Source organism: Jaculus jaculus, chromosome 2 (genome assembly GCF_020740685.1).
Source record: "Jaculus jaculus isolate mJacJac1 chromosome 2, mJacJac1.mat.Y.cur, whole genome shotgun sequence".
Classification (NCBI taxonomy): Eukaryota; Metazoa; Chordata; class Mammalia; order Rodentia; family Dipodidae; genus Jaculus; species Jaculus jaculus.
The window spans coordinates 14,181,831-14,202,664 of record NC_059103.1 but is presented as its reverse complement, the minus strand read 5'-3'; the positions used below and the strand labels follow the sequence as shown (position 1 = coordinate 14,202,664).

General features: G+C 46.4%; 1 protein-coding gene across 1 annotated transcript in view; it reads left to right on the top strand.

Moving 5' to 3' along the window:
• Nucleotides 1–20,252: 20,252 nt before the first annotated feature.
• The window catches only part of Castor2 (cytosolic arginine sensor for mTORC1 subunit 2), a 55,910-nt gene continuing 55,328 nt past the window's right edge, over nt 20,253–20,834 (top strand). Inside the window, exon 1 of the mRNA XM_045142830.1 lies at nt 20,253–20,773. Within this exon, the coding sequence (XP_044998765.1) occupies nt 20,661–20,773 (113 nt within the window). The 5' untranslated portion in view covers nt 20,253–20,660. The remainder of the gene's footprint in view (nt 20,774–20,834) is intronic.

The following is a 20,834-nucleotide window of genomic DNA, read 5'->3' as shown; positions in this document are numbered from 1 at the left end:
ACCTAAAGCAATCTACACATTTAATGCAATCCCTATCAAAATTCCAAAGGCTTTCTTCATGGAAATAGAAAAAACAATCCAAAAATTCATTTGGAATCACAAAAAACCTCGAATATCTAAAATAATACTGAGCAACAAAAAAGAGGCTGGTGGTATCACCATACCTGATTTTAACCTATACTACAGAGCCATAGTAACAAAAACAGCATGGTACTGGCACAAAAACAGACATGTAGATCAGTGGAACAGAATAGAGGATCCAGATGTAAGCCCAAGTAGCTATAGCCACCTGATATTCGATAAAAATGCCAAAAATACTCATTGGAGAAGAGACAGCCTCTTCAGCAAATGGTGTTTTGAAAACTGGATATATATCTGCAGAAGGATGAAAATAGATTCTTCTCTCTCGCCATGCACAAGAATTAAGTCCAAATGGATTAAAGACCTTAACATCAGACCGGAAACTTTGAAACTGCTAGAGGAAAAAGTAGGGGAAACCCTTCAACATATTGGTCTTGGCAAAGACTTTCTGAATACAACCCCAATTGCTCAGGCAATAAAACCACAGATTAACCACTGGGACCTAATGAAATTACAAAGATTTTGCACCGCAAAGGACACAGTGAAAAAAGCAAAGAGGCAACCTACAGAATGGGAAAAAATCTTCGCCAGCTATATATCTGATAGAGGATTAATATCTAGGATATACGAAGAACTCAAAAAGTTAAATAATAAGGAATCAAACAAACCAATCAAAAAATGGGCTATGGAGCTAAATAGAGAGTTCTCAAAGGAAGAAATACGAATGGCATATAAGCATCTAAAAAAATGTTCTACGTCACTAGTCATCAGGGAAATGCAGATTAAAACTACATTGAGATTCCATCTCACTCCTGTCAGATTGGCCACCATCATGAAAACAAATGATCATAAATGTTGGTGGGGATGTGGAAAAAAAGGAACCCTTCTGCACTGCTGGTGGGAATGCAATCTGGTCCAGCCATTGTGGAAAACAGTGTGGAGGTTCCTAAAACAGAGCTAGAGATTGATCTACCATATGACCCAGCTATAGCACTCCTAGGCATATATCCAAAGGACTCATCTCATTTCCTTAGAAGTACGTGCTCAACCATGTTTATTACTGCTCAATTTATAATAGCTGGGAAATGGAACCAGCCTAGATGTCCCTCAACAGATGAGTGGATAATGAAGATGTGGCACATTTATACAATGGAGTTCTACTCAGCAGTAAAGAAAAATGAAGTTATGAAATTTGCAGAAAAATGGATGGACCTGGAAAGTATTATACTAAGTCAGGTAACCCAGGCCCAGAAAGCCAAGCGCCACATATTCTCTCTCATATGTGGATCCTAGCTACAGACGACTGGGCTTCTGCGTGAGAATGAAAATACTTAGTAGCAGAGGCCAGTAAGTTGAAAAGGAGACATAAAGGGTAGAGAAAGGAAGGGAGGAGGATACTTAATAGGTTGATATTGTATATATGTAATTACAATGATTGTAATGGGGAGGTAATATGATGGAGAATGGAATTTCAAATGGGAAAGTGTGGGGGTGGGGAGGGAGGGAATTACCATGGGATATATTTTATAATCATGGAAAATGTTAATAAAAATTAAAAAAAAAAAAGTGAATAGCAGCTAGGCATGGTGGCGCACGCCTTTAATCCCAGCACTCAGGAGGCAGAGGTAGGAGGATCACCATGAGTTCAAGGCCAGCCTGAGACAACATAGTGAATTCCAGGTCAGCCTGGGTTAGAGTGAGACCCTACCTCGACAAACCAAAAATAAATAAATAAAAGAATCTTATCATTTTTGAATTACAAATCTCACTTTAACACTTTCACACATATATATAATGTATTTTGATCATATTTCTCTCACTAAACCTTTCTTATTCTTCTGGGGTTTTCTTTGTTTTGTTTTATTTTGCGGGGGGGGGGGTGTTCGAGGTAGGGTCCCACTCTAGCCCACGCTGACCTGAAATTCACTATGTCACCTCTGCCTCCTGAGTGCTGGGATTAAAGACGTGCACCACCACGCCCGACCCTTATTCTTCTGTTTTTAAATGTTGAGGCAGGTGTGATGGCATAGGTCCATAATCCCAGCACTTGGGAAGTGGAGGCAGGAGAATCAGGAGTCCAAGGTCATTCTCAGCCTTATAGCAAATTCAAGGCCAGATTGGGCTACAAGAGACCCTATCTCAAAAAAATTACGAATGTCACATTCATCAAAGAACATGATATATCTATCTCATAAGGGATTAATACTTGAATATCTTTATTTATTTATTTATTTATTCATTCATTCATTCATTCATTTATTACAGTAACAGAGAAAGAGGCAGATGGAGAGAGATTGGGCACACCAGGGCCTCTAGTCACCGCAAAAAAAAAAAAAAAAAAACTCCAGATGCATGAGCCCCTGTGTGCTTATGTGAGTACTGGTAAATCAAACCTGGATCCTTAGGCTTCACAGGCAAGGGCCTTAACTGCTAATCCATCTCTCCAGCCCAAGATTTGAAAATATTTTCAATATTTCATTTTTATTTATTTATTTATTTATTTGACAGAGAAGGCAGGAGGGAGAGAGAGAGAGAATGGGCATGCCAGGGCCTCCAGCCACTGCAAACGAACTCCAGACGCATGCGCCCCCTTGTGCATCTTGCTAACGTGGGTCCTGGGGAATCGAACCTGGGTCCTTTGGCTTTGAAGGCAAACGCCTTAACCATTAAGCAATCCCTCCAGCCTGAAAAATATTTTTTAAACACCTACAACTGATCAATAAAGAAATAAACTGCCCAATCTTGTATATTTTTTGCTCGTGTGTGTGTGGTATGTGTACATGTATGTATTCCTGTGACATCCCATATGCTCACCTCCATTGAGGAGTCACTCCCCTGCAGCGGCCAGTGTGGAATGTTGGGTGTCCTCCATCACTCTTCTACCTGATCTTGTTTTGAGCTTCTCCCCCCACTCTCTCCCCCTTTTTTTTTGAGGTAGGGTCTTGCTGTGTTTTGAAAGAATTCCAGATATTGGCCACACATTAATATCAATATGCAAAACACTGTGGAAAAAGTAAGATGTTTAAATTCCATGTTGTATGCTGTTACCTCAAGTAAATGCTTTTTGCGTAATGATAAATCTTTAAAATGAAAGAACATAGAAACATACACCATGTTAACAGTCAACAAAATAAAGCTGGAGTATGTTCATTTCAAACCATGTACATTTCACTATAAGGACAATTGTCAAGAACAAAAAGAAGCATCACATAATGATGAAAGATCAAGTCTCACTTGAAAATATGTCAACACTTAACGTGAAATACACATAACCATAGAGCATCAGACTACACAGGCAAAACCTGAGAGAGCTTCAGGGAGCAATAGAAGAGCTCATTTCAAGGGTGGGAGTGTTCAGTACTTCTCCGTCAGTAGATGACAAGTACTAGAAAATGGAAAATCAGAGAAGACATGGTTAAATTAGGCCAGTGTGGTGGTATTTAGACTGTAACCTTAGCATTCAGATAACAGGCAGAAGGAATGCTGTAAGTTCAAGGGCAGACAGAGGGAGGCATGTCTCAAAAAAAAAAAAAAAAAAAACTGGGACCATAGCTGTTGCAGTCCAGTTCGCATTGCTGGTAGAAATCACCCAACCAAGAGCAGCTTCTGGGAAAAAGAGATTTATTTTGTTTTACAGGCTCGAGGGGAAGCTCCACGATGGCAGGGGAAAATGATGGCATGAGCAGAGGGTGGACATCACCCCCTGACCAACAGAAGGTGGACCACAGCAACAGGAGGGTGTGCCAAACATTGGCATGGGGAAACTGGCTATAAAGCCCATAAGCCCGCCCCCAACAATACACTCCCTCCAGGAGGCATTAATTCCCAAATATGCATCAGCTGGGAACCTAGCATTCAGAACACCTAAGTTTATGGGGGACACCTGAATCAAACCACCACAATAGCTTAGTGGTAGAGCTCCTGCCTGGAATCCCCCAGTGAGGGGCTGGGACAGCTTAGTTGCAGAGCATCTGTCTAGAATCCCTCAGTGAGGGGTTAGAGGCATGGCTCAGCAACAGAGTATTTGCCTAGTATGTGTGAGACCCTGGGTTCAATACCTAGCACCATAGAAAGAAAACTAAACACACACACACGCACACATGCACACACTCACACATGCACACACACAAACACGCATGCGTGACTTCCCTCCCTATAAACTTAACAACATAGATGAAATGGATCAATTCCCTGAAACAGTCTACTGAAACTCACATAAGGAGAAACAGACAACCTGCATATGCCTGTGTCTATTAAAGCAATGGAATTAGTAATTACTAACATTTAAAACAAATCACTGGGCCCAGAAGTACCCACAGACATTTAAAGAAGAAATAGTGCCAACTGTCTTCAGTCGCCTCCAGAAAGCAGAAGCAAAGAGAATGCTTCCTAACTACTTTCTGAGAGTACCACTGGCCTAATTCACAAAGGGTACAAGAAAGGAAAATGTGGACGAGCATTTTTAATAAACACAGAGGTATAAATAATCCGGAACCAAATATTAGTCAATCAAATCCAACAGTGTACAAAATATACATCCTGAGTGCTATTGTTTGAATATCGTTTGTCCCCACCCAAATTCATTTTGAAGCTTGGCTTCAACATGATGGTGATGGTGATGATATTGGTAGAGGTGGCTTCGAAACATGTTGGGGCTTTTAAAAGGGATTAATGCTGGTCTCATGGAATGAATTGGGTCTCACAGAACTGGATTAGTTCTCAAGAGATCACTTGTTTCATTTTTTTTTTTTAATTTTAGAGAGAGAGAGAGAGAGAATTGGTGAACCAGGATCTCAGCCACTGAAATCTAATTCCAGACACTTGTGCCACCTACTAGACATGTGCGACCTTGCACTTGCCTCACCTTTGTACATCTGGCTTAGGAGGATCTGGAGAGTTGAACATGGGTCTTTAGGCTTCTCAGGCAAGTGCCTTAACCACAAAGCCATCTCTCCAGCCCAGTTGTTATTTTATTTAATTGAAAACAGTGAGAGAGAGATTGAGTCTGGGCATGCCAGGGCCTCTAGCCATTGCAAATTAACTCTAGATGCATGAGCCACTTTGTACATCTGGCTTTACATGGGTACTGGGGAAATGAACTTCAGTCATGAGGCATTGCAGGCAAGTGCTTTAACTGCTGAGCCATGTCTCCAGCCCAAGATTCAATTGTTTTAAAAAAGAGCTAGGCTATAGACTGGAGAGATGGCTCAGCAGTTAAGACACTTGCTTGAAAGCCTAGCAACTGGAGATCGATTCCCCAGAACCCACATAAAACCAGATGCACAAAATGGAACAGCTATATGGAGTCCATTTGTGGCTGCTAGAGGCGCTGACACACCCATTTTCTCTATCTCATATCTCTTTCTGTTTGCAAGTAATAAATTAAATTTTTTTTAAAAAAAGAGCTAGGGCTGGGCATGGCTGCACACACCTTTAATCCCAGCACTCAGGAAGCAGAGGTAGGTGGGTCACCATGAGTTCAAGGCTACCCTGAGACTTCATAACTTCTCTCAACATGTTGTAATATGACCAGGGAGTCCTTGCCAAATACCAGTGCCATGTTGTTTGAACTTTCCAGACATCAGAATCATAAACAAACCTCTTCATGCATTTCTGGAATCAGATAATTTGTTATAGTCACACAAAACAGACTAAGAAAGATAATTGGTATCAGGAGTGGGGTGTGAATATAAATAACAGTACTAAAAAGTGGGGTGCTGGGTGTGGTGGTCCACGCGTTTAATACCAGGACTTGGGAGGCAGAAGTAGGAGTATCACCACGAGTTCGAGGCCACCCTGAGACTACATAGTGAATTCCAGGTCAGCCTGAGTTAGAGTGAGACCCTACCTTGACAAAAAAAATTGTGGGGGCTGGAGAAATAGTTCAATGGTAGAGAGCTTGCCTAGCATGCCTGAGTCAATGGGTTCCATCCACAGGTCCACAGTACCTTCAAAGAAAAAAAAAAAGACTGGAGGACTGAGTAGATGGCTCAGTGATTAAAGGCACCTGTTTGCCAGCTTTCCGGGCTCAGGTTCAAGTCCCCAGTACCCACATAAATCCAGGCACACAAAGTAGCACATGCATCTGAAGTTTGTTTGCCATAGTGGTAAGAGGCTCTGGTGTGCTTATTTGTATTCTCTCAAATAAATATTTTGTTTAAAAAATGACTAGAAAATGTGGAAGGAAATTAAAAGTCTTCAAGAAGCAGGCTGGGTGTATGTTACTTATCATTGCCGAGACAAAATATCTATCTGGCAGGAGACAAAATATCTATCTGGCAGCAGCTTAAGGAAGCAAAAGGTTTATTTATTTTTTTTTTGTTTTTTTATTTTTATTTATTTATTTGAGAGGGGCAGACAGAGAAAGAGGCAGAGAGAGAAAGAGAGAGAGAATGGGCACGCCAGGGCTTCCAGCCACTGCAGACGAATTCCAGATGTGTGCACCCCCTTGTGCATCTGGCTAACGTGGGTCCTGGGAAATCGAGCCTCGAACCAGGGTCCTTAGGCTTCACAGGCAAGCGCTTAACTGCTAAGCCATCTCTCCAGCCCCAAAAGGTTTATTTTTGACTTACAGATTCAAGGGGAAGTCTGTCACAGCAGGAAAGCATGGCAGAGGAAGACAGCCAGCATGCAGCAAGGAGGAGGTTGAGAGCAATCCATAAATGTGGAGCTGGCCATAAAACCTCGAGCCCGGGCAGGAGAGATGGCTTTGCAGTTAAGGTGCTTGCCTGCAAAGCCTAAGGACCCCGATTCAATTCTCCAGAACCAAATAAACCAGATGCTCATGGTGGCACATGTGTCTGAAGTTCCTTTGCAGTGGCTACAGGCCCTGGTGTACCCACTTTCTCTCTCTCTCTCTCTCATAAGTAAAAATAAATAAATTATATTAATTTTTAAAAAAACCCTCAATCCCACCCTCCAGTGAGTCCCCTCCTCAGCAAGGCTTCACTTCCTAAAGGTCCCACAACTTTGCCAAACAGTGATACCAACTGAGGATTAAGTCTGAGTCTGTGGGGAGCATTTTAGATTCAAACCACCACATTAGGAAAAAGCTAGTGTTGCTACAAAACAGAGAATTGTGGGCGATTCTGGAGACTCTGGCAACTTTCATTCTATTCTCCACTTCTAGGAGTTTGGCTACATAAGATACCTATATATGGGAAATTTTAGAGTACACGTCCCTACATAACAAATTTATTTCATTTGACATCAGGTCTTCTGTGTTTATCCATGCTAGGGTTGTATAATAGAGTTCCCATGATGAACTTAATAATCTTATAAGAAAGGAGGGCTGGTGTGATTTCTCAGTGGTTAAAGCAGCTTGTTTGAAAAGTCTCACGGCCTGGGTTTGATTCCCCACTACCCACATAAAGCCAGATGCTCAAAGCGGTATATGCATCTGGAGTTTCTTTGCAGTGGCAAAAGGCCCTGGTGTGCCCATTCTCTCTCTCCCTCTCTCTCCCTTCTCTCTCTCTCTGTCTCCCCTTGCAAGTAAATAAATAAAATGCTTATTAAAAATATTAAAATTAAGCCGGGCATGGTGGTGCACGCCTTTAATCCCAGCACTTGGGAGGCAGAGGTAGGAGGATCGCTGAGAGTTCGAGCCCACCCTGAGACTGCAGAGTGAATTTCAGGTCAGCCTGAGCCAGAGTGAGACCCTACCTTGAAAAACCAAAAAAAAAAAAAAAAAAATTAAAATTAAAAAGAGCCAGGCATGGTGGCACATGCCTTTAATCCCTACACTTGAGAGGCAGAGGTAGGAGGACAGCTATGAGCTGGAGGCCAGACGGAGACGACAGAGTGAATTCCAGTCAGCCTAGGCTAGAGTGAGACCCTAACTCGAAAAACCAAATAACAATAATGGTAATAATAATAAAGAAAACATAAAAAGAAGAGACAGGAAAGTTGAGTGTGGAGCCCATGACCGTCCTCTTACCAGTCAAGAGGGTGGCAAGGGAAGGAGGAGCAGGAGTTTAAGGTCATTCTCAGCTACATAGTAAGTTTCAGGCCAGCCTTTGGTGCTTGAAACCTGTCTCAAAAAACTAGAGAGAGGGCTGGAGAGATGGCTTAACAGTTAAGCACTTGCCTGTGAAGCCTGAGGACCCCAGTTCGAGGCTCGACTCCCCAGGACCCACGTTAGCCAGATGCACAAGGGGGCGCACGCGTCTGGAGTTCATTTGCAGTGGCTGGAGGCCCAGGCGTGCCCATTCTCTCTCTGTGTCTCCCTCTTTCTCTCTCTGTCTGTCGTTCTCAAATAAATAAATAAAAATAATTTAAAACAAAAATTAGAGCAGAGAGGTTGACCGACAGACAGATAGGGTATGGCAGCACAGACCTGTAATCCTAGCATGTGGAAGGCTGAGGCAGGAGGATCGGAAGTTCGAAGCTAGCCTGAGCTACACAGTAATATCCTGTTGAAATTCACAGACAGGTAGAATATTGAACTTGCTTCTTCTCCCTTCCCCCAACATGAGGATCCAGCACGATGAAAACTATCACCAAACTGAGAAGGGACTCACTCTCTCTCTCCAAGCTCTGCACCTGCTGACGTCTTGACCTGGGCTGCCTTTCTCAAGAACAGCAGGAAACAAATGTGTGCTGCTTAAATCCTCGTCTGTGGATTCTGTCATTGCAACCCAAGTTACCAGAACACTGAATTTCACTGATCCCAATTCCAGCCCTCAAAAGAGCCACCGCCAGGGCTGGGGAGATGACTCAGTGGGCAAAGTGCTTGCCGTGTAAGCATGAGGACCCATGTTCAGATCTCCAGCTCCCACAGAAAATGCTGGGCGTGGTGGCGTGTGATTAATCCCAGTGCTGAAGAGGTAGAAGGAGGAGGCTTTCTGGGACTCTCCAGTTAGCTAATCTAGCCAAGTCAATGAGCTCCACGTTCAGTGAGAGACCCCGCCTCAAAGAGTAAGGCACAAGGCCACTTGAATGAGGAAGACAGCCAACATCAACCTCTGGCCTCCACACACAGGTGCTTATGAGCATGCATACACATTTATGCACACACATGCATGCAAAAAAAAAAAAAAGGAAGTCTGGGTATGGTGGGGCATGCCTTTAATTTCAGCACTCAGGAGGCAGAGGTAGGAGAATTGCCCTGAGTTCATGACCAGCCTGGGACTACATAGGGAATTCCAGGTCAGCCTGGGCTAGAGTGAGACCCTACCTCAAAAAAAAAAAAAAAAGAGGAGGAAATAAAGAGAGAGAGAGGAAGGAAGGGAGGGAAGGGAAGGGAAGGAGAGAGGAGGGGAAGGGAGAGGAAGGGAAGAAAGAGAGGGAAGAGAAGAAAGGAAGGGAAGGGGAAAGGGGAAGGGAAGGGAAGAGAAGAGAGGAAGGGAAAGGCAGGCAGAGCCACCTGTGCCCAAGTGCCCAGCCTGGTCACAGAACTGTGGAAAGTTCCACGGGGCAGCCCTGCTCCGAGAACCCCTTCCTACCCAAGGGCGGTGGCAGCAGAGTTCTCTAACCCAGGTAACCGACGCAGACGCGCAGCTTCCGTAACTAGCGACACGGATGACCGCTGTCGCTCTTCACAGAACATTTCCTACCTGCTCTGCCAGGGAGCAAGTCAGACGTGCTAGAAATGGGCCAGTGCTCTATAACCCCAGCACGTGGAAGGTGGGGCGAGAGGATCAGGAGTTTAAGGGCATCTTCAGCTATATGGTGAGTTTGAGGTCAGCCTGGGCTACATGAGAGAAAGAAAGAAAGAAATAGAGAAAGAGAGAGGAAGGAAGGAAGGAGAGAGAGAAAGAGAGAAGGAAGGGAGGGAGGAAGGAGAGATGAGAGAGAGAAAGAAACAAACAAGCAAACAAAGGAGAGAGGGAGGGAGGGAAGAAGGAAGGAAAGAAGGAAGGGTGAGAGGGAGGGAAGGAAGGAAGGAAGGAAGGAAGGAAGGAAGGAAGGAAGGAAGGAAGGAAGGAAGGAAGGAAGGAAGGAAGGTCCAGGTGTGGTGGTGCACACCTTTAATCCCAGCACTTGGGAGACAGAGGTATTAGGATCAACGTGAGTTCAAGGCCACCCTGAGACTACATAATGAATTCCAGGTCAGCCTGGGCTAGAACAAGATCCTACCTCGAAAAACCAAAAGAAAGAGAAAGGAGAGAGGGAGGAAGGAAGGAAGGAAAGAGTAAGGGAGGGAAGGGAAACATCATCAACATCCCTTCCAACAACTCTCCAGGGGAGGTTAGCCCCTTTATTACTAGATAAGGAAGTAGGTTTTTATTGATGGAGGTGTTTTGTAATATTTTTGTTTTTATTCATTTATTTGAGAGAGATAAAGAGGTAGAGAGAAAGAGAGAGGGAGGGAGAGAAGGGGCGTGCCAGGGCTTCTAGCCACTGCAAACAAACTCCAGATGCATGCGCTACCTTGTGCATCTGGCTTACATGGGTCCTGGGGAATCGAACTGAGGTCCTTTGGCTTTGCAGGCAAACGCCTTAACTGCTATGCCATCTCGATGGAGGTGTATTTTGAGACACAGTCTCATGAAGCCCAGGTTGGCCCTGAACTTCTGAACCTCCTGTCTCCACTTCCTGAATGTTGGGATTACAGGTGTGTGCCACCAGCCAAGTTTACACAGTGCCTGGGGCTGCAACCAGGACTTTGTGCAGGCTAAGCAAGCCTCTGCCACCTGAGCTACAGCCTCAGCCCCCTTCTAGGTTTTGTGGTGTACCTGGGGGTGATGGGGCCATCCTTGGAGAAGAGCTGAGAGTTCATCTGGATTCTATGGCTCCTGTAACCCTGATGGGGGGCCACCCAGCTCTAGGCAGAAACCTCCTTCCTCAGGGACATGTTCTACCCTTGTGGTGGTTTAAATGAAATGTTCCCTATAGGCTCGTGTTTCTCAAATACTTGGTTCCCAGTTAGTGGCACTTTGGGAAAGCGCCAGGAGCCTTTGGGAAGTGGAGCCTTGCTGGAGGAAGCGAGTGACTGGGAGCGGGTCTTGAGATTTATGGATCCAGCCCTAAGGTCTTGCTGTCCCTTCCCGGCTGATGTGACAAGATGTGACACTCAGTTATTTGCTCTGCCATGCTTTCGCCACCATGATGAAGCTTCCCCCAAAAAAACTACAAACCAAGGGGCTGGAGAGATGGTTTAGCGGTTAAGCGTTTGCCTGTAAGGCCTAAGGATACCTGTTCGAGGCTCGATTCCCCTGTACCCACGTAAGCCAGATGAACAAGGTGGTGCATGCGTCTGGAGTTTGTTTGCAGTGGCTGGAGGCCCTGATGCACCCATCCCCCCCCCCTTCACTCTCAAATAAATAAAAATAAACAAACAAACAAAAGCTATAAAGCTTTTCCCTAAGCTGTTTCTGGTCAGAGGTTTTGTCTTAGCCATGAGAAGGTAACTGTTAGAAGTGTCAACCCGCACCCCCCCCCCAAAAAAAAGCCAGTAGTATAAAGAGACCAAGAATGGAGTAATGAAGTAGTGCATCCATCAGTCTTCAGAGATGTGAACAAGTGGGCAGCTAGAGCCCCAGGACAGGTAGAGCTGTGATCTAAAGATCTTGGGGGGTGGGGCTGAAGAGATGCCTTAGAGGTTTAGGCACTTTCCTGCAAAGCCTAAGGACCCAGGTTCAATTCCCCAGTACTCACTTAAGCTAGATGTATGCACAAGGTGGCACATGCATCTGGAATTCATTTGCAGTGGCTAGATGCCTGGCGTGCCCATTTTCTTTCCCCCCACCCCTCTCTCTCTCTCTCTCTCTCTCTCTCACACACACACACACACACACACACACACACGTGTGTGTGTGCGCGCATGCGTGCGTGTAAATAAATAAATAAAATAGTAAAGATCTTGGGGCTAGGAGATGCCCCCGCCAGTCTGTCTCTAGGACCTAGGAAATCCATGCAGAGGCAGCAGGCACTCAGATGCTCCACAGGGCCACTGCCAAGGGACTGCAAATCTGCTGGAGGTGCTACAAGTCTGTTTTTAGAAAAGGAATGTCACATGGACAAGAACCAGTGGCCAGAGCTGGGAGAGGGAGCATGTGCCAAGCAAAGGTAAACGTCAGTGTAACCAGGAGCTGTGGGTGGGCTGCCTGTGGATCTGAGGATCCTTTGTTTACCACCCAGAGCTACCCAGTCCCTCCTTGGCTTGAAGACAACCCTGCTTGCACCCAAGAGCATCCTTAGCTGAGCTAGGAGCCAATGACCCTGGAATTTAGGCCGCGCCCCTTACTAGAGATTCTAGGCAGGAGCTCTACCACTGAGCTACTGAGCTCAAGTGAGAGACCTCATTTTTTTTGTTTTGACCTCAGTAAATGATTTGAAGCATGATCAAAGAAGGTAGCTGATGTCAATCTCTGGCCTCCACATGATGTATACATGTACATCCACACATGCAAACACACAGACTTTACAGGCATGCACACACGTACATCCACATATGCAAACACATGCATACATACCACATGTATAATACACGTGTATCCCACGTATGTGAATACTCACACATTCACACCACATAGACCTACACAGGATAAAACCTAGTAAGGGCTGGGGGTGCAGCTCAGTGGTGGAGCTCCTGCCTACAATCCCCCAGTGAGCCTCATGAGTGCGGGGTGCATAGGTGTGCATAGCAATGCCTGGCCACTTTGTTTTAATTTTAAAAAAGAATTATTTATTTATTTGCAAGCACAGAGAGACAGAATGGGCAGGCCAGAGCCTCTTACTGCTGCAAACTCTAGATGCATGTGCCACTTTGTACATCTGGCTTTATGTAGGTATTGGGAAACTGAATCCAGGTGATTAGGCTTTGCAGCCTAGTACCTTAACTGCTGAGCCATCTCTCCAGCCCTGTAATTTTGCAGTGTTAGGGATAAAACTCAGGGCCAGGTAGGAGCTCTACCACTGAGCCTCGCCCCCAGCCCCTCACTGGGGGATTCTAGGCAGGAGCTCTACCACTGAGCCGCACCCCCAGCCCCTCACTGGGGGATTCTAGGCAGGAGCTCTACCACTGAGCCACACCCCCAGCCCCTCACTGGGGGATTCTAGGCAGGAGCTCTACCACTGAGCCGCACCCCCAGCCCCTCACTGGGGGATTCTAGGCAGGAGCTTTACCACTGAGCCAAGTCCCCAGCCCCTCACTGGGGGATTCTAGGCAGGAGCTCTACCACTGAGTAGCCACGCCCCCAACCCCTCACTGGGGGATTCTAGGCAGGAGCTCTACCACTGAGCCACGCCCCAGCCCCTCACTGGGGGATTCTAGGCAGGTGCTCTACCACTGAGCCACGCCCCCAGCCCCTCACTGGGGGATTCTAGGCAGGAGCTCTACCACTGAACCACGCCCCAGCCCCTCACTGGGGGATTCTAGGCAGGTTCTCTACCACTGAACCACGCCCCTATCCCCTCACTGGGGTAGTACAAACATGTGTTCTACAGTGGAGCCATGCCCCAGTAGTGCGTGGTAGTGATGAAACATTTGTCTAGAATCCCCTGATGAGGAGCTGGAGGCTACAAATAGCCTCCCTTGGAAAATTGCACTTTGCACCAAGATGCAGCTTATGACTCATGAGGGATCGAAGTGGCATCCGCAATTGGTTGTTTTCTTTTTTGGTTAAGATTTATTTATTATTTGAAAGAGAGAAAGAAGCATGTACAGAGAGAGAGAGAGAGACAGAGAGAGAGAGAAAGAGAGAGAGAAAGAGAATGGGTGTGCCAGGGGCTCCAGCCACTGCAAATGAACTCGACACATGCACCCCCTTGTGCATCTGGCTTATGTCAGTCCTGGGGAATGGAACCTGGATCTTTTGTTTAGGCAGGCAAGCACCTTAACCACTAAGCCATTTCTCCAGCTCCACGATTGTTTTGTTTTGTCTTGTGTTTTTCCCCCATTATCATCACAAAGGAACTTGGAGAGACCAGATTCCTGCCAAGAGAAAAATTCATCTTTGCAATGTTCAAATCGATGCCACGAGCCAGGTGTGTTAGTGCACAGCTGGAATCCAGGTACTTGGAATTTAGCTTTAGCAGAATTGTGTCAAGTTCAAGTTCAAGGTCAACCTGAACCATATAAGGACACCAGGTCTCAAAAAAAAAAAAAAGCCTAGGCGTGGTAGCAGACATCTTTACTCGCAACACTCAGGAGGCAGAAGTAGGAGGATCGCTGTGAGTTCAAGGCCACCCTGAGACTACATAGTGAATTCCAGGTCAACAGCGAGACCCTACCTCGAAAAAAAAAAAAACAAAAAACCCTAAAGCAGGGTGTGATGGTGCACATCTTTAATCCCAGCACCTAAGAATCCCATAGGTGGATCTGAGTGCTCAGAGCTAGCTCACTCTTGCTGCTGCCTCCCATCCGGTGTGACAAGATGTGATGCCCAGGTTATCTGCTCATGCCATGCTTTTCCCCACCATGGTGAAACTTGCTCTCAAAACTATAAGCCTTGGGCTGGAGAGATGGCTTAGCGGTTAAGGCATTTGCCTGCCAAGCCTAAAGACCCAGGTTTGATTCCCCAGCACCCACATATAGGCTAGCAGCACAAGGTGGTGCATACATCTGGAATTCATTTGTAGTGGCTAGAGACCCTAGTACACCCATTTTCTCTCTCTCTCTCTCTCTCTCAATCTCTCTCCAAAATAAGTAAATAAATAAATTTTTTTTAGAGAGTGAATTGGCACACCAGGGCCTCAGCCACTGCAATCGAACTCCAGATGCTTGCGCTACCTAGTGGGTATGTGCCACCTTGCACTTGTCTCACCTTTGTGCATCTGGCTTCCATGAGATCTGGAGAGTCAAACATGGGTCTTTGGGCTTTGCAAGCAAGTGCCTTAACCACGAAGCCATGTCTCTAGCCCAAATTTAAAAAAAAAAAAAAAGTTTAATACCTTTAAGGGGCTACAGAGATGGCTTAGTGCTTAAGGCGTTTGCCTGTGAAGCCTAAGGACCCAGGTTCAATTCTCCAGGTCCAAGCCAGATGCACAATGGTGGCACATGAATCAAGTTTGTTTGCAGTGGCTAGAGGCCCTGGGATGCCCATTCTCTCTCTCCCTCTTTCTGTCTCTAATAAATAAATTAATAAAAAAAGAATCTTTATTTTTAAAAAAAAAAAACCTATAAGCCAAAATATTCTTTTCCTTCCATAAACTGCTTCTGGTTAAGTGTTTTGTCCCTGCAATGAGAAGGTAACTGCTATGGTATGAATGTGCAAAACTCACATTGAGCCTAAGGCTCTGGATTAGTCACCTTCTTGTCACTGTGACAGAAACACACAAGGAAAGCAACTTCAAGGAGGAAAGCTCTATGTTGACTCACTGCTTTGGAGGTGTCAGCACATTGCTTTGAACCAGGGATAGGGCAGAAAATTATACAGGGAGCATGTGGTGGCCCAAAGGTGTTCACCTCATGACTTCTGGGAAGGAGACAGACAGACAGACAGGGTTGAGGACAAGATGTATCTTGTAGGGCTGGCGAGATGACTCAGCAGTTAAGGCATTTGAATGCAAACCCTAAGGACCTGGGTTTGATTCCTCTGTACCCATGTGAAGCCAGATGTACAAAGTAGCACATGTATCTAGAGTTCATTTGTAGTGGCTACAGGCCCTGACATGCCCATTCTCTGTCTCTCTCTCTCTTCATATATATGCCTCTCTCAAATAAATAAAAATGTTTTTAAAAATTCTTTTAAAGGGCTGGAGAGATGGCTTAGCAGTTAAGGTGCATGCCTGCGAAGCCTTAGGACCCCGGTTCAATCCTCCAGGCCCCATGTAAGCCAGAGGCACATGGTGGCACATGTGTCTGGAGTTCGTTTGCAGTGGCTAGAGGCCCTGGTGCACCCATTTTCTCTCTGTCTGTCTCTGTCTCTCTCTCTCTCCTTCTCTCTGTTTCTAATAAACAAGTAAAAATAAAATCTAAAAAAATATATTTTAAAATTTCTTTAAAAAAAAACATGCTCCCATGGGACCTACTCCTTCCAACCAGGCTCTACCTTCTAGTGTCTGTGTCCAGCAAAAGGCTGAGGGCATGGCTCAGTATTAGAGCACCTGCCTAGGATGCCCCAGCATGTTAGCTTGAATCAGGTAACCCCATAAACTCATGTGTTTTGAATGCTTGGTTCCTAGTTGACAGCAATTTGGGAGGGGGAGCCTTTCAGGAGGAGGTGTGTTGTGGGGGGGGGGCTAGAGCTATTACAGCCAGCTCCCCTTTGCTAGGGGTCAGCTCACTGTCCTGCTGCGATTGTCCATCTGCGGTGACAGAACTGGTGTCGCCTCTGCTCTACCATGCTGGACCCTGCCATCATGAAGCTTTCCCCTCAAGACTGTCAACCAAAACACACACACACACACACACACACACACACACACACACACACACACCTCTCCTGCCTTCAGCTGCTTCACCCCAGCAACAAAAAGGCAACTACAAAACCCAGTGGCTGGAGGCGTGGCTCAGTGGTAGACTCAGTGGTCAATCCTCAGCCCCAGCCACAAAATAAAAGTCATCTTTTTTTTTTTTAATTATTTATTTATTTATTTGAGAGCGACAGACACAGAGAGAAAGACAGAGGGAGAGAGAGAGAATGGGCGTGCGCCCCCTTGTGCATCTGGCTAACGTGGGACCTGGGGAACCGAGCCTCGAACCAGGGTCCTTAGGCTTCACAGGCAAGCGCTTAACCGCTAAGCCATCTCTCCAGCCCAAAAGTCATCTTTTGTCAAGTAACACTATTTCTTTCTTTTCTTTCTTTCTTTTTTTTTTTTTTTTTTTTTTTTGCAATTCTTTTTGTTTTTGTTTTTGTTACTTTGTTTTTTTCAAGGTAGGGTCTCACTCTAGCCCAGGCTGACCTGGAATTCACTATGTACTCTCAGGATGGCCTCATGGATCCTCCTACCTCTGCCTCCCTAGTGTTGGAATTAAAGGCATGTGCTACCACACCCACCTTTTTTTTTTTTTTTGGTACAATTTTTTTTTTTTTTTTTTTTTATGAGAGGGAGAATTGGCCCACCAGGGCCTCCAACCACTGCAATGGAACTCCAGGTGGTGTACCACCTTGTGGGCATAGGCAACCTTGCGTGCCTGCATCACTTTGTGGATCTGGCTTAGGTGGGATCTGGAGAGTCAAACATGGGTCCTTAGGCTTCGCAGGCGAGTGCCTTAACCGCTAAGCCATCTCTCCAGCCCAGGTAATACTATTTCTAGCAAGATCCAGTATATGGGATATGAGTGCACACACATGCTCTGTCATGACTAAACCAAATCTTCCTAGAGACATAGGAAAGATAATCATTACCTGTTCTTGCCACATAGAATGCCTTTCTGGATTCTATTTAAATTATTTACTTATTTATTTATTTATTTTTATTACTGACAACTTCCATAATTATAAACAAAAAACCCATAATTTCCTCCCTACCATTTCCCCTTCACAACTTCACTCTCTTTCACATCGCCTCCCCCTCTCAATCAGTCTCTCTTTTATTTGGATGTCATCATCTTTTCCTCCTATTTTTTTTTTTTTGAAGGTTTAAGAGCAGTAACTTTATTAGGAAAATAAATGACCATTGTATCTTAGTTGCAGGATCTCAAAATTCCTATTTTTGTTTGCTGGGATGATTTGACTCCTTAATTTGGTTGATTATCAAGTAGTATGGTACCATCTACATGTATATTGTTCTTGCCTCAGATCTTTCAGCTGCAATCAAAGGCAGTAGGTTAATTTTCCTGCAAAACAGAACAGCAATCAGTGCTCTCAAATACCCCTGGGCACACATTTTTATAAACTGAATTGGGGTATTTTACAGGCAACTACTCGCTGGCCTTTAAAACTTCCTATAGAATTCATGGATACAAGGTGAGCTCACAACTCAGAATATACCTCTCCTCATAATGTTTTCTTCCTATTATACTGGTCTCGTGTAGGTAGTGCCAGGCACTGCAAGATCATGGATATCCGGGCCATTTTGCATCCAGAAGAGTGCATTGTAAAGCAGTCCTATCCTTCCTTTGGCCTGTTTTAATTTTTTTTTTTTTTTAATGCTAGTTGTGCCCTGCTCAATTCATTTTTCCATCCGCTCACAGGTCAGGGCTCATAGATTGAAAAACACTGACTTGGGCCTTTGGGAGCAGAAGATGAAAACCTGGCCAAGTCCTGATTTTTAGCCCTGTTTGCTTTGCTTGTCACCTGTTGGTTGTTTTGTGATGCTGGGTCTGCAAGCACAATTCCCTCTTCCTGTCCAGCTCCCAGCTGGCTCACACCCAAGCTTGCGCTATTTGGCTGGACCCTGAATGCATTGTTGTGTTTTTTAAGACAGGACCTCTTACTCTGTAGCCCAGGCTGGCCGCAGACTCACAATCCTCTGGTTGCTGGGATCATGAGCGTGAGCCACCAAGTACACTTTCTGAATCAATTTCTCTCTATCTGTCTGGGTCTTCTGGATTTATAGATTCTAAAGGCATTCCCCAAGTATTGAATAAGTGCCCCTCATACACCAGTAGCTACTCCCAATGCTAATACAGCAAAGAAAAGACAAAATTCACTGCTTTTATGAAGCTGAGATTTTAGAGAAGGAAAACAAACAAGTTTTTTTGTTTACTTAGTTTGGGTTTGTTTGTTTTTGAGATAGGCTCCTCACTATATAACCTAATCTAGTTTAGAATTCACAGCAGTCTTACTGCCTCAGCCTCCCCAATGCTAAGATTATAAACGTGTGCCGCTATGCCTGGTGTGTTATCTAATTTTATGTTATAGATAGTGCTGGGAATCAAACCCAGAGCCTTACAAATGCCAGGCAAGCACTCTATTACTGAGCTACATTCCCAGCTCTAAATAGTCTTTATTAGAATGGCCTGTAATCCCAACACTTGGAAGACAGGTGTAGAAGGATTAGGAGTTCAAGGCCAGCCGGGGCTTCATGAGACACTGCCATTAGATGATAGATAACTGACGGATACAACTTTTTAGTGTAAACAAATGAAGGGGCTTTGAGACCTACCTAAGATTTTAGGTTTCACTCCCACACCCCTGTGAGGGAATGAGGAAACCAAATATATTCCTATCTATTAGAAGACTAAGAATTCGTGAGATTAAAAGCCAGGATTTTCCCACAAAGAGTTCCCAGCCTGCCTCACCAGGTAGATCTGACCCACCAAGTCCCCAAATTACTCTGCCAAAGGGCAAAGCCACCAGTCAGTAACTTTAACCTAGAAGATTTCAAAACCCTAGCCAGCCATCAAGCAGGGAATGTCTGCAGGACAGGATTCCCGACATCCTGCGAGACCCTTGGAGATGGACCCTCCATGGGACTGTAAATATTTCCCATTCAGGAGGATCCCTCACCTCACTAGCTTAGCTTGTGCAACATACGACCCTGGCGACCGAGCCCCGGGTTCCTGAGCCTGCCTTATCTCTCTCCTCCCTCACATTTTCCGCTGCATCAAAGCCAAACACACACACACACACACACACACACACACACCACACACACACACACACACACACAGTGGCATGGGGGCTTTCACGCTTCCGCGCCGTTGGACACAGTGTTCCTTCTGCTTGGAAGGCCGCTGCCCTCCCTCCTGCGCGCCCCCTCCGCCATCCCGAGCGCTCCCCTTCACCCCGCAGCACCCAGACTGCGTGTCCCCTCCCCAAGGCCGCAGCCTTTTTTTTTTTTTCTTGGTAGACATCACCTTCATCTCCGTCCCCCCCCCCCAGCCCCCAGCCCCCAACACACACACACACACACACACACACACACACACCCCTCTTTCGGTTTGGCTTCTCAGCCCTGGAATCACTGATTTCCTCTAAACCTCTTTCCCCTGCCAGGCTCAGGCCTCCTTCCACCGCTGGAGTTGTTTGGAAGAGAAGGGCTGGGGGGGGGGGGGGATATTGCACGATTGACATTCTCGCACCCCCCACCTCAAAGCCAAGCCTGAGTGAAGACAGACCATTGCATTCTAGCTCAAGCTGCGCCCCAATGTGTCCTCCCCCCACCCTCGGTCTCCTTCGCGGGAGAAGGGGGAATGGGGGCACGCGTTCTTGCATGCCCGGTGCACCCGTGGCGCAGCAGCCCAGCTCCCTCCCTCCCTCCCTCCCTCCTCTCCCTAACCTCCGCCAACCAGTGATAATCAGCAGCCCGCCGAACCCGGGAAAGGACCGCGCGCGCACGGGGACTACATTTCCCGAAAGGCGGCGCGCGAGGCCGCGCATGCGCGGAGCGGGCCGGCGTTTGAGTGGCAAGTTGTTTGTTACAGCGAACACCAGCTGCTGCTGCTGCTGCTGCTGCTGTTGCTGCTGCTGCGCCGGGCGCCGCTGCTGCTCCGGGCGCTGCTCGCTGGCTCGCCCCACCGGTCCTCCCAAGCCTTCTTCCCCATCCACCCCCCCTTTTTTTTGCAACTTGGCAGGCCTCTTTCTTTTGGATCGTGTCCAGTCTAGCAGTGCACCGAGCTCTGGATCCCTCCCCCCCCCCGCACACACACACACACACACACACACACACACACACCCCACACGCACACACATCCCCGGGGCCGGTTGCCCGCGGAGGCTCGGTGCCGGCTGGGCGCGCGCAGGGGGCGGGGGCCGTGGCTCGTCCCCCCTGGCCGATGAGCCGCCGCGGAGAGATCGGGGCGGACGATGGAACTGCACATCCTGGAACACCGGCTGCAAGTTGCCAGCGTCGCCAAGGAGAGTATTCCACTCTTCACCTACGGCCTCATCAAACTTGCTTTCCTGTCCTCCAAGACCAGGTGAGCGCGCTGGGGGGTGGGGTGGGGGGGGCACGCCGTGCTGGCCGGGGACAGACAAAGA